The sequence below is a fragment of the Pan troglodytes genome, chromosome Y, assembly GCF_028858775.2.
Source record: "Pan troglodytes isolate AG18354 chromosome Y, NHGRI_mPanTro3-v2.0_pri, whole genome shotgun sequence".
Lineage (NCBI taxonomy): Eukaryota > Metazoa > Chordata > Mammalia > Primates > Hominidae > Pan > Pan troglodytes.
This window is the reverse complement of record NC_072422.2, coordinates 27,094,223-27,106,201: the sequence shown is the minus strand read 5'-3', so window position 1 is coordinate 27,106,201 and position 11,979 is coordinate 27,094,223. Positions and strand designations below refer to the sequence as shown.

The window sequence follows — 11,979 nt, the reverse complement described above, 5'->3', positions numbered from 1 at the left end:
ATCTTTCTTTCTTTTCCCCACATTTCCCCCTTTTCTATTCGACAAAACCGCCATCGTCATCATGGCCCGTTTTCAATGAGCTGTTGGGTACACCTCCCAGACGGGGTGGTGGCCGGGCAGAGGGGCTCCTCACTTCCCAGACAGGGCGGCCGGGTAGAGGCGCCCCCCCACCTCCCGGATGGGGTGGTGGCCGGGCAGAGGCTGCCCCCCACCTCCCTCCTGGACAGGGCGGCTGGCCGGGAGAGGGCTGCCCCCCACCTCCCTCCCAGATGGGGCGGCTGTCATGTAATTCTTTTCTTTGTATCTTTGGGTCCCCCTTTTTTTGTTTGTGTGTTTTGTTTTTAACTCTTTTGACCTCTAGAAAGATCAAGGCTGAGAGTTGAGGCTGCAGTGAACCTTTTTGTCTTTAACTCTCTTGAACCCTAGTCACTGATTTTCTCAAGCCCCTTCATTTCGTACCTCATCCCCTCACATCCCCTCACAATGCAAGATCTGCTCAAAGTATAAATTCATATTTTGTAGGAAATGCTAGCTTACAAAACAATATCACATTTCTACCTCCAGCCCAGGTGACCCACTTTCCCTCAAAGGGGGTTGCTTAGGTCCTCTTGCACTGTTCAGGGGCAAAATAATTCCATAGTCTTCAAGATAACAGTACTTTTTTCTTCTAAGGCTCTGGCTGTCAAGGGTGAGGCTATCACTACCTCTTAAGGAAGTGGAACTACTGGTGTGCATAACCACCCCTGACCCATTTTTATTAATTTATTTTTTCTGTAGAGACTAGGTCCCACTATGTTGCCTAAGCTGGTCTCAAACTCTTGGCCTCAAGGAGTCCTCCTGCTTTGGCCTCCCAAAGTACTGGATTACAGGTGAGCCACTGTGCCTGACCATCCAGAAGACTCTATATTAAGTGTATAGGTAGGAGGTAAATCCAGGTCCTCCTCACCATTATTATGCCTCCAACAATTATGCCTTCCCCCCCCCCCCCGCTTTGTAACTAGTTCTCTATGCTTACCAAATAGAGTCAGTAAGGCCAGGGAGGTGGGGTGGAAGTTTGTGTTGAAAACATAGAATCAGAAGTCCCTCCTTAAATTCACTGAGTTAGGATTTTCATATATGAGAGAGCTGCCCCACACTCCCCTGGCATGGGATAATGGGGCTGCTTGTTCAAGACAATACAGTCAGGAGCCCCCAACTCCCTCAATTGATTGAATTGGAATCTCCCAAAATGGTGCTGGGAATTCTATTTAGAAAAAAGACCATTAACTTTTAATTGGCAAATTAGGTTCATTTACATTTATTATGCTCCATTGCCTAGGCTGAAGTGCAGTGGTGCAATGTTGGCTCACAGCAACCTCCGCCTCCCAAGTTGAAGCGATTCTTCTGCCTCAGCCTCCTAAGTAGCTGGGACTACAGGCACACACCACCACACCTAGCTAATTTTTTTATTTTTAGTAGAGACAGAGTTTCATCATATTGGCCAGGCTGGTATTGATCTCCTGACCTCAGGTGATCCACCCGCCTTGGCCTCCCAAAGTGCAGGGATTATAGGCATGAGCCACCATGTCCAGACAGAGCTAGTCCTTGAGCACTGTTTATTGCTTCTCTCTTTGCCTTGTTACTCTGAAAGAGCTTTTATCAGACTAGGCATGGTGGCTTACACCTGTAATCCCAGCACTTTGGGAGACTGAGGGGGAAGGATTGCTTAAAAGCAGGAGTTTGAGAACAGCCTGGGCAACATAGAGAGACCCTATTTCTACAAAAAAAAAAAAAGCCGAATATGGTGGTGTGCCGGTAGTCCCAGCTACTTGAGAGGCTGAAGTGGGAGAGTCATATGAGCACAGGAATTTGAGGTTGCAGTGAGCTGTGATTGTACCACTGCACTCCAGACTGGGTGACAGAGCAAGACCCTGTCTCTAAAATAAAAATTTAAAAAATAACTTTTTTATCCTTGAGGGCTTTGCAACTGGGATTTCTTGCTGAGCCATTATCACACAGATGGAGAAGGCCAGGCAAAGGCCTAGAAGGAGCGGGCAGGAGACAGCCCATAAGCAGTTCTGCAGGGAGGTTTAGCAGGGGTGGAGTGGAGATTTGATCCTTGGAAGAAATCCTGTACTGCTGGGAGTTGAGATTCCTGAGAACTAGAGATCCTGAGAACTAGAGAGAAAAGAGCCTTGGGTGCACTTAGGTAAATTATGTAAACACACTGAGCTGTCTTGGGTGCCCAGGATTTGGAAATGGGGCCTGGGGGCAGTAGAAGCTGGTGTACCAGAAGTCATATTTGGGGGAGGTTGTGGGGATGGAAAGGGTGGGTAAGCCCTGACCCTGAGGGTCTCACATGACTTTCAGCACATGGAGCCTCTACTGGGGACTTTGGCTTCAAAGCCATCAAGGTCAAGAGTGTGGACAAGTGTGGAGACAGAGGTGACTCTCCCCAGTGGATGCTGAAGATCTTAAAGGCGACTCTATGGGCCAGGAACATCTGGCACAGCTGACCCAAAGTGCTGGTCTTGTTCCATAAGCCATGGCTATGGGGAAAGCCATAGGGGTTAACTGGTTCCTCCTGCCATCCCTTCCTCCCTCCCTTCCTTTTTCTTTTTGCTTCTTTCCTTTCCTTCTTCCTTTCTTTTTAGAGACAAGATCTCACCCTGTCACCCAGACTAGAGTGTAGTGGCACAATCATAGTTCAGTGCAGCCTTGAACACATTCGGGGGCCAGAGACTCAAGTGATTCTTTCACTTCAGCCTCCCAAGTAGGTGGGACTATAGGCATGTGTCACCACACCTAATTATTTAAATTTTATGTGGAGGCAAGGTCTCGCTATGTCACCCCAGCTGGTCTGAAACTCCTGGCCTGAAGCCATCTTAGTGCCCTAAAGTGCTGGGACTACAGATGTGAGTCACCGCACCTGGCTTACTATTTCTTTCTTGACCCAAGAGAATTGGCTGGAGATGGATTTGACTTTTTGGTCTCTATGCACAGCCTGAATTCTTGGAGGCTGATGTGGATTGGATAATTTGAGGACATGTTCTTGAAGTGGTGACAAGGTGGGGCATTGCTCGTCACATACCTAGGCTTGGAAGAGTGGGAGGAGGGAACTGTTCTTGAATCTGGAGACAGAAAGAGCTATTGGAAAGACCTCCTTACTCCCAGGGGAGAATGTGGTGGGGACTGAATTGTGTTGCCTTCAAACTCACAGGAATAAGGTTTTTAGTCATCCTTTAAAATGAGGTCACAAGAATGGGCCCTATTCCAATAGGAGTGGGGTCCTTATAAGAAGAGTAGATTAGGGCTGGGTGCAGTGACTCATGCCTATAATCCCAGCAATTTGGGAGGCCAAGGCGGGAAGATTACTTGAGGTCAGGAGTTCCAGAGCAGCCTGGGCAACATGGCAAAAACCTGCCTCTACTAAATGATACAAAAATTAGTTGAGCATGGAGCAAGTAGCCTATTGTCTCAGCTACTTGGGAGGCTGAGACAGGAGAATCACTTGAACCTGAGGCAGAGGTTGCAGTGAGCTGAGATTGCACCATTGCACTCCAGCCTGGACAACAGAGCAAGATGCTGTCTCAAAACAAAAACAAAAACAAAAAAAACAAAAAACCAAGAATCGGAGACTAGGACATAGATGGATGACTGTCTGAAGACAGGGGAAGAAGGTGGTAGCTGTGAACCAAAAAACAGGTTCTACCCAGACACAGATTCTGTCATGCCTGGGTGTTGGACATCCAGCCTCTAAAACTGCAATAAATAAATATTCTTGAGATACCCACTTTATGGTATTTTCATTCTAGCAGCCTAGACATATTAAGTAAGGCAAAGCCTCATTTTGCAATGACCTTGCAGCCCAGAGCTGGGGAGAACACTGCCTGTGCAGCACAGATTCCAAAGCCTGAATTTGCCCTAATTACCTGGGGCACTGGGGACTGAAAACAATTCCAATGGAAAGGACTGTACATCCTTGTGGTTGTAAACGATAAACAGACACTATAAATGAGCACCACAGACAAAGCCACATCAGTGCCAGTTTTTATCTTTGGAACCTATCTCCTGTTCATGTGCAAATCTGTAGGTCACAGAGACACCTTTCCTGGGACTTGTGCTGTTTTGGGCTACAGGGCAGCCTCTTCTGGACTGAGTTAGGATCCATTGACAGAATCCTCCCCTACTCCAGGAGATACTTTACCTCTCCAGTTTGGGTGTCTGAGTGATCACTCAACAGTGCATTATTAATGTTTGTTTATTTTTTTTTGGTGAGACATAGTCTTGTTCTGTCACCCATGCTGGAGTGCAGTGGTGTGATCTCAGCTCACTGCAACCTCCGCCTCCTGGCTTCCAGCAATTCTTCTGTCTCAGCCTCCTGAGTAGGTGGGATTACAGGTGTACGCCACCATGCCAGCCTTTTTTTTTTTTTTTTTTCTTTTTTTGATAGAGATGGAGTTTCACCATGTTGGCCAGGCTGGTCTTGAACTCCTGACCCCAAGTGATCTGCCCGTCTCTGCATCCCAAAGTGTTGGGATTACAGGAGTAAGCCACTGCACCTGGCCAGTGTTTATTGTTCATTTCTACTTTTTCTCGCCTTTCTTTGTTTCTGTCAGGGAGAAACGATTCATCCTTATGCACATAGATGCCTTAACCTGACACCGAAGTTTGTTTCATTTTTTGTTTTCTTTCTTTTTTAAGACAGGGTCTTGCTCTGTTGCCCAGGCTGGGGTGCAGTGGTACAATCATAGCTGAGTGCAGCCTCCAACTCCTGTGCTCAAATGATCCTCCTGCCTTAGCCTCCTGAGAAGCTAGAACTATAGGCGTGTGCCACCATGCAGGCTAATTTTTTTTTTATTTTTGTTTTGTAGAGCTAGAGTTTCATCATGTTGACCAGGTTGGTTTTGATCACGGGAGTGATCCTCCTGTGGTGGCCTCCTAAAGTGCTGGGATGACAGCCACCATGGCCAGCTGGTTTGTTTCAATTTGAGTGACAAATTTAGGAATCAGGGCTCCAGCTTTTCACTGCAGACATTTATTGTGGGTCATCTTCCCTAAGGCACTAGCAGAGGGGGAATGGGCCACAGCAGGGCTGCAGCCACGGTCTCCAGATGTTGCCCAGCCTGTCCAACTGCAGAGGAACTGGGCTGAGTGTCCGCTGGTGTTCTCGCACCGCCTGCTGGACTCGTTCCATCACCTGATAGAACACGGGCTCTGAGGCTGGTGTGAGGATGTGGGTCTCAGAAGGGTCTCTTGAGAGGTCAAAGAGCAAAGGTGGATCATGGTGGACTACTTTTTCCCCAAAGCACAGGCAGACCTTTCTTCCATAGCAGGCACCGGCTCCCTCTGGCTGGAACACAGGCATCACAAAGTGGAGTTCCGCATTGTTCCTCCTGGTGGAAAGATAATAATTACAGAGTTGGCATAGAGAAATAGGGTGCCTTGCTGGAGAATGGCATCTTCATAGGGCTAAAAGGTAATTTTTCTTTTTTTTGTGCAAGAGTCTTGGTCTGTCACCCAGGCTAGAGTGCAGTGGTGCAATCTTGGCTCATTGCAACCTCCATCTCCCAGGTTCAAGTGATTCTCCTGCCTCAGCCTCCTGAGTAGCTGGGATTACAGGTGCCTGCCACCATGCTTGGCTAAATTTTTTTTAAATTTTTCATAGAGACGGGGTTTCCTTATGTTGGCCAAGCTGGTCTTAAACTCCTGACCTCATTATGTGCTCACCTTAGCCTCGCAAAGTGCCGGGATTACAGGCATGAGCCATTATGCCTGGCCTCCATTAAAAAAAAAAATTAAAATTAGCTCAGTGCGGTGTGTATGCCATAGTCCTAGCTACTCAGGAAGCTGAGGTTGGAATTGCTTGAGTCCAGGGGGTCAAAGCTACAGTGAGCTATGATCATGCCACTGCACTCCAAGCTAGGCAATAGAGTGAGACCCTGTCATTCATAGATAGATAGATAAGATAGACCAGATGGGCATGCACTCACACCCATAGTCCCAGCTACTCAGGAGGCTGAGGTAGGAGGATCACTTGAGCCCAGGAGGTTGAGGCTGCAGTGAGCTGTGATTATGCCAGTGCACTGCAGCCTGAGGAACAGAGGAAGACCCTGTCATTCACAGATGATATAGATAGATAGATAACCACAGATAAATATCATTCATAGATAAGTAGATAGACATCATTCACAGATGATAGATGATAGATAGATAGATAGACAAATAGATAGATAGATAGATAGATAGATAGATAGATAGACCGGATGGGCATGCACTCACACCCATAGTCCCAGCTACTCAGGAGGCTGAGGTAGGAGGATCACTTGAGACCAGGAGATTGAGGCTGCAGCGAGCTGTGATTATGCCAGTGCGCTGTATGCAGCCTGAGGAACAGGGGAAGACCCTGTCATTCACAGATGATAGATAGATTAGATAGATAGATAGGTAGATAGACCACAGATAAATATCATTCATAGATAAGTAGATAGACATCACTCACAGATGATAGATGATAGATAGATAGATAGATAGATAGGGATGGATGGATAGACAGATGGACAGAAAGAGATATTCACAGATAAATAGAAAACTATCATTCATAGATACATGGACAGATAGACAGATATTCATAGATAAATAGATAAATATAATTCATAGATGGATAGGGAGATGAATGATTGGATGGATGGATAGATAGACAGATAGATAGATAGATTAGAGTGACTGACATGCAGTCACGCCTATAATCCAGCACTCAGGGAGTGTGAGGTAGGAGGACTGCCTGCATACAAGAGTTTCAGATAAGCCTGGGCAACACAGCAAGACCCCACATCTATTTAAAGTAAAACAAAACAATACAAAACAAAACAGAAAATTGTGGCCAGGTGTAAGTGCTCCAAATTAAGTACAGTTGGTTCACATGATGGGTGATGGATAGTTAACAGTGGAGGTTTGTGTGAGTGCAGTTCAGGGGACTTGGTTTTCATCCCAGAAGCCTGCTTGAGAAGGTAATATTTGACTTAAGACATGCACATCAACAGTGAGCCAGCCATGTGGAGGTCCAGTCCTCTGAGTGCATTCCATGTGGTTGGAATGGTTCGTACAAAGGCCATGAGGCAGCGACAAGATAAGCCTGTCCTCAGATCACTGGCTTATGCGTATAATCCCAGCAGTTTGGAAGGCTGAGGGAGGAGGATTGATTGAGCCCAGGAGTTTGAGACCGACCTATGCAACATAGTGAGATACCACCTCTAGAAAAATGAAAAGAAATTAAAAAAAAATAGAAGGAAAAAGTAGGTTCAGGGCATTCAAGTGGTTCAAGTTCAACTTATTATAAAAAATATACAAAATTAGCCTGGCGAGGGGATGCACGCCTGTAATCCTAGTTACTTAGGAGGCTGAGGCAGGAGAATCTCTTGAACAGGGGAGGCAGAGGTTGCAGTGAGCCAAGATTGAGCTGCTGCACTCCAGCCTGGGCAACAGAATGAGACTCTGTCTCAAAATTAAAAAAAAAGAAAGAAAAGGAAGAGAGACTAAGAAAAAAAAAATCTATTGTAATGCCATCAAATAAAAGAGACTGTAAATGATATTTTTTTGGCCGGGCATGGTGGCTCATGTCTGCAATCCCAGCACTTTGGGAGGCTGAGGCAGGCGGGTCACCTGAGATCAGGAGTTTGAGACCCACCTGGCCAAGATGGTGAAACCCTGTCTCTACTAAAACTACAAAAAGTAGCCAGGCACAGTGGCAGGGGCCTGTAATCCCAGCTACTCAGGAGGCCGAGGCAGGACAATAACTTGAACCTGGGTGACAGAGGTTGCAGGGAGCCGAGATCATACCACTGCACTCCAGCCTGGGTGACAGAGTGAGAAGCTGTCTTTAAAAAAAAAAAATTGCTTGCTGTGGTGGCAGGTGCCTATAATCCCAGCTACTTGGGTGGCTGAGGCTTGAACCTGGGAGGCGGAGGTTGCAATGAGCTGAGATCACGCTACTGCACTCTAGCCTGGGTGACGGAGCAAGACTCTGTCTCAAAAAAAAAAAAAAAAAAAAAATTCACTGTTGATTCAGATACCTGGAGATATCTAGACAATTCTTTTGAGAAATCTTTAGCCAACTGAATCATAAGAGGATACAGATCTTATCAAATCTTGGAAAAAGACCAGAGAAAACCACGTCTGTCAAGCAAGTCCAGAAAAGATGAAAAACATCAAGACAAGACAAAGCTACAGAAAGGGAAGCATAAAGGAAAAAAAGAGAACTTGATAAAGTCAAACAGGTAGAACTCTCTTGTCTGAACACAAAGTTAGAAGCGGAAATCAATCATTTATAAAATTAAAGAATACAATTGTTAAGTAAATCCAAGAGCTGGATTTTTTTAAAATGACAGAGAATGACAGAAAGATCCTATAAAGCTCTGGTAAACATAGCCATACATATACAAGCAATTAAAAGACAATGAAGGCCACGAATGGTGTCTCAAGCCTGTAATCCCAGCACTTTGGGAGGCCAAGGTGGGCGGGAGGATCACTTCACCTCGTCAGGAGTTCGAGACCAGCCACTGCACTATAGCCTGGGTGACAGAGTGAGACTGTCTCAAAAACTCAAAAATAAATAAATAAAACACAATGAAGTCCAGGTGCAGTGGCTCATGCCTGTAGTTCCAGCACTTTGGGAGGCTGAGACAAGAGGATTGCAGGAGCTCAGGAGTTCGATGCCAGCCTAGGCAATGTAGGGAGACCCCCATCTCTATGAAAAGTAAAAAGTTAGCTGGGCACGGTGGCATGCACCTGTAGTCCCAGCTACTTGGGAGGCTGAGGTGGGAGGACTGCTTGAGCCTGGAAGGCAGAGGTTGCAGTGAGCCAAGATGGAAACACTGCATTCCAGCCTGGGGGACAGAAGAAGACTGTCTCAAAAAAAAAGGAAGAACAAAAACAAACAAACAAAAAATGCAATTACTTAACAAGAGGACAAGTTCTTAATGAAATAAATACTTTTTTAAATATGAAGAATTAACTAAATAGAGAAATGTAGCATATTTCAGTGTGGACAGAGCTAGTGTTTTAAAGGTAATGAACCATCAAATGCAGAGATGATTAATACTTCTGTGGCATTTTTTTTCTTTTTTAAACTTGCAAATGATTTCATAGCTCTTTTGAGAGGACATGGGAGTCAAAAGACCAAGAAAATTTAGGGAAGCAAAAAGTATTCAGTAAGCATGTGTTTGTTTATATTACAAAGTTATAATTGTTTACAAAGAAGATGAAATTGTGTTAAGGTCAGGTGGGTAAAACATTTGGAAGCACATCTAGATGCATAAAATGGACTACAAAAGGCTGGGCATAGTGGCTCACACCTATAATTTCAGCTTTTTGGGAGGTCAAGATGGGTGGATCGCTTGAGCCCAGGAGTTTGAGACCAGCCTGGGCAGCATACTGAGACCTTGTTTCAGTTTAATAAGAAAAACTGGAGGCCAGGCATGGTGGCTCAGGCCTGTAATCCCAACTCTTTGGGAGACCAAAAGCAGGTGGATCACTTGAGGCCAGGAGTTCGAGACCGGCCTGCCCAACATGGTGAAACCCTCTCTTTACTAAAAATACAAGAAGTTAGCCAGTGTGGTAGTGGGCACCTGTAATCTCAGCTACACAGGAGGCTGAGTCAGGAGAATCGCTTGAACCCAGGAGACTGCAGGTGCAGTGAGCCAAGATCACGCCACCGCACTCCAGCCTGAGAGACAAAGAAAGACTAGTATCAAAAAAATTATTACAAAAAATAAGAAAAAAAGAGGATTAGAAAAGTCTTGAACACATGTGTGTGCAAGCATGTGTGTGTGCATGTGTATGCATGCATATACGTGTGTGTGATGATAAAAGTTGCACTTCATATAGTGCAGGGAAAAAAAGAATGAAATACAGACCATACAAGGTGCTTAAACTATAGGTAACAACCCCCTTCCCATTGTTTTAAGACGATTGACAGGTGATCTCAGAAGGTATGTCACTGGAATGAGAAGGATACATACTGACAAAAACTAAATTTTAAAAGCTCCTGAAGAAAAACAGAAGTGTGGAGACATGGAGATGGAATCTGGAATGCAGCTCCATTCCCAGCCTGTTCTAGGGCATGGTGCTTTCCTGCATAGAGGGACTCTTTCCCAAAGAGTGTTAGGAAGGGGCTCCCCTACTCACTGTCCCATTGATGCCGCCTGGCTGAGTGCAGAAACTTCTCACAGTAATGCATCAGGAATCGTGGTCTGAATGCTAGGCTGTCACCAGAAGCAAGGGCAGAAGGTCCTGGCTGTCAATCACAACGCAGGAAGGAACATGGCATGGCTCAGGGTTGGAACAGGGACTTTGGACATTTGTCCCTCCAGCATCCATCAGTCCCAGCCCCAGGTGCTGCACTCTCCTTATATTGTATCAGTGGAGGGAAAGTCTGGGTATGAACGCAGATGGATGGAAGGCATGTGTGTGCGTTAGCACGCTTAGAAGAAGCATGCAGCAGCTACCCACGTTAGTCATCACCAAACATCACCTGTTTGGTTAAAAGTAAATAATTGGCTGGGTATGGTGGCTCACACCTGTAATCCCAGCACTTCTGGAGGTCAAGGTGGGTGGATCACCAGAGGTCAGAAGTTTGAGACCACCCTGGCCAACACGGTGAAACCCCATCTCAACTAAAAATACAAAAATTAGCCAGTTGTGGTGGCACATGATTGTAATCCCAGCTACTAGGGAGGCTGAAGCAGGAGGATCCCTTGAACCCAGGAGGGCTGAACCCAGAAGGGTTGCAGTGAGCCTAGATTGCACCACTGCACTCCATCCTGGGTGACAGAGCGAGACTTGGTCTCAATAAAAAAAAAGAAAAAGAAAAAAAAGCTGAAAGACCCAGGCCCTTATACAAAGGCTGGAATCTAACAAAAGCCCACCAAGAGTTTGGCCCAGTGCTCTCCTAGGCCTTGAAGCATGACAAGACAAGGAAGGAATTCTTAACTGGACCTATTTAGGATTAAACACATTTTACTGGGGGTCTGAAGAAACTCCCCAGACCTCCACAATGAAGTTTTATTGGGGGTCTAAAGGAACTCCCCAAACCTCCATGCTTAGCAGAAGACAAGATAAGGGTAATCACCCCAGCACCTGGAACCATCTAGATTAAGTCAATTTACTGAGGCTCCAGAGGAAGGTCCTCAGGACTCAGAGCTTAGTTCTAGATGAAAGGAAGTTGAATCACTTATGTCTAGATGGATGCACGCTTACATGTGGACATACAGCTTAGAAGGTATAGAAGCTCTGGAAAACTTTGTAATTTGGAGTTGGTCTAGTGATCATTTCCAGCCTTCTCCCTGTATCTGGTTACAGAAATAAAACTCCTTTCTTTCCTCGTTCATTTGCATCTCGTTATTGGGCCATGAGACTAAGCAGCCCGACCCTCAGTTTGATCGGAAAACAATTTCAGGGACGCCTTACTGCAAAGCCAAAGTGACATTTTCATTTTCCATAAGTGTTGCTGTGTCTGTGCAAAGCTGAATTGTTTCTTTGGGTTGTTCTGTACCTGTCCTGGGGCACCTCGCCGCCCACCAGCTGGACCACGGTGGGGAACACGTCCATCAGACTCGTGGGCTCGCCAATCACTCGGCCGGCCAGGAGCAGCCCGGGCCAGCGGAAGATCCCAGGCATGCAGATCCCACCTTCCCATCCTCCCATGCCCTTCCCACCTGTGTTTGAACAGAAACAAAAGAAAGTGGTTAAAAACCAGAAATAAATGCTCAGCTTCGGTGATTTAACCTTTCTGCTTGTTTCACTTCTTTTAAGTTTCTCTCCCCCTGAGTATCTCAATTTCTCTCTCTCTCTTTCCCCTTCTCTTTCTTTCTCTCTGTTTTAGTGACATTAAAACATTCAATCTCATGTAGTTCCCCTTTAGAGGTTTGATTTTATATTTTTTATTAACCTTGTTGTTGGTTAGTGTGCATTGGATTAAGTTGGGTCCTTCACTGCAAATGG

At 45.7% G+C, this 11,979-nt stretch overlaps 1 protein-coding gene across 1 annotated transcript; it reads right to left on the bottom strand.

The window, feature by feature from the left end:
• Window positions 1–4,044: 4,044 nt before the first annotated feature.
• Window positions 4,045–11,784, bottom strand: LOC134809416 (arylsulfatase L-like). Its single transcript, XM_063805064.1, has 2 exons — window positions 11,531–11,784; window positions 4,045–5,375 (listed from the first exon to the last, which is right to left on the bottom strand). Exons 1-2 carry the CDS (start codon window positions 11,680–11,682, stop codon window positions 5,045–5,047), a joined length of 483 nt encoding a protein of 160 aa, XP_063661134.1. The 5' UTR covers window positions 11,683–11,784; the 3' UTR covers window positions 4,045–5,044.
• Between the last annotated feature and the right edge of the window lie 195 nt (window positions 11,785–11,979).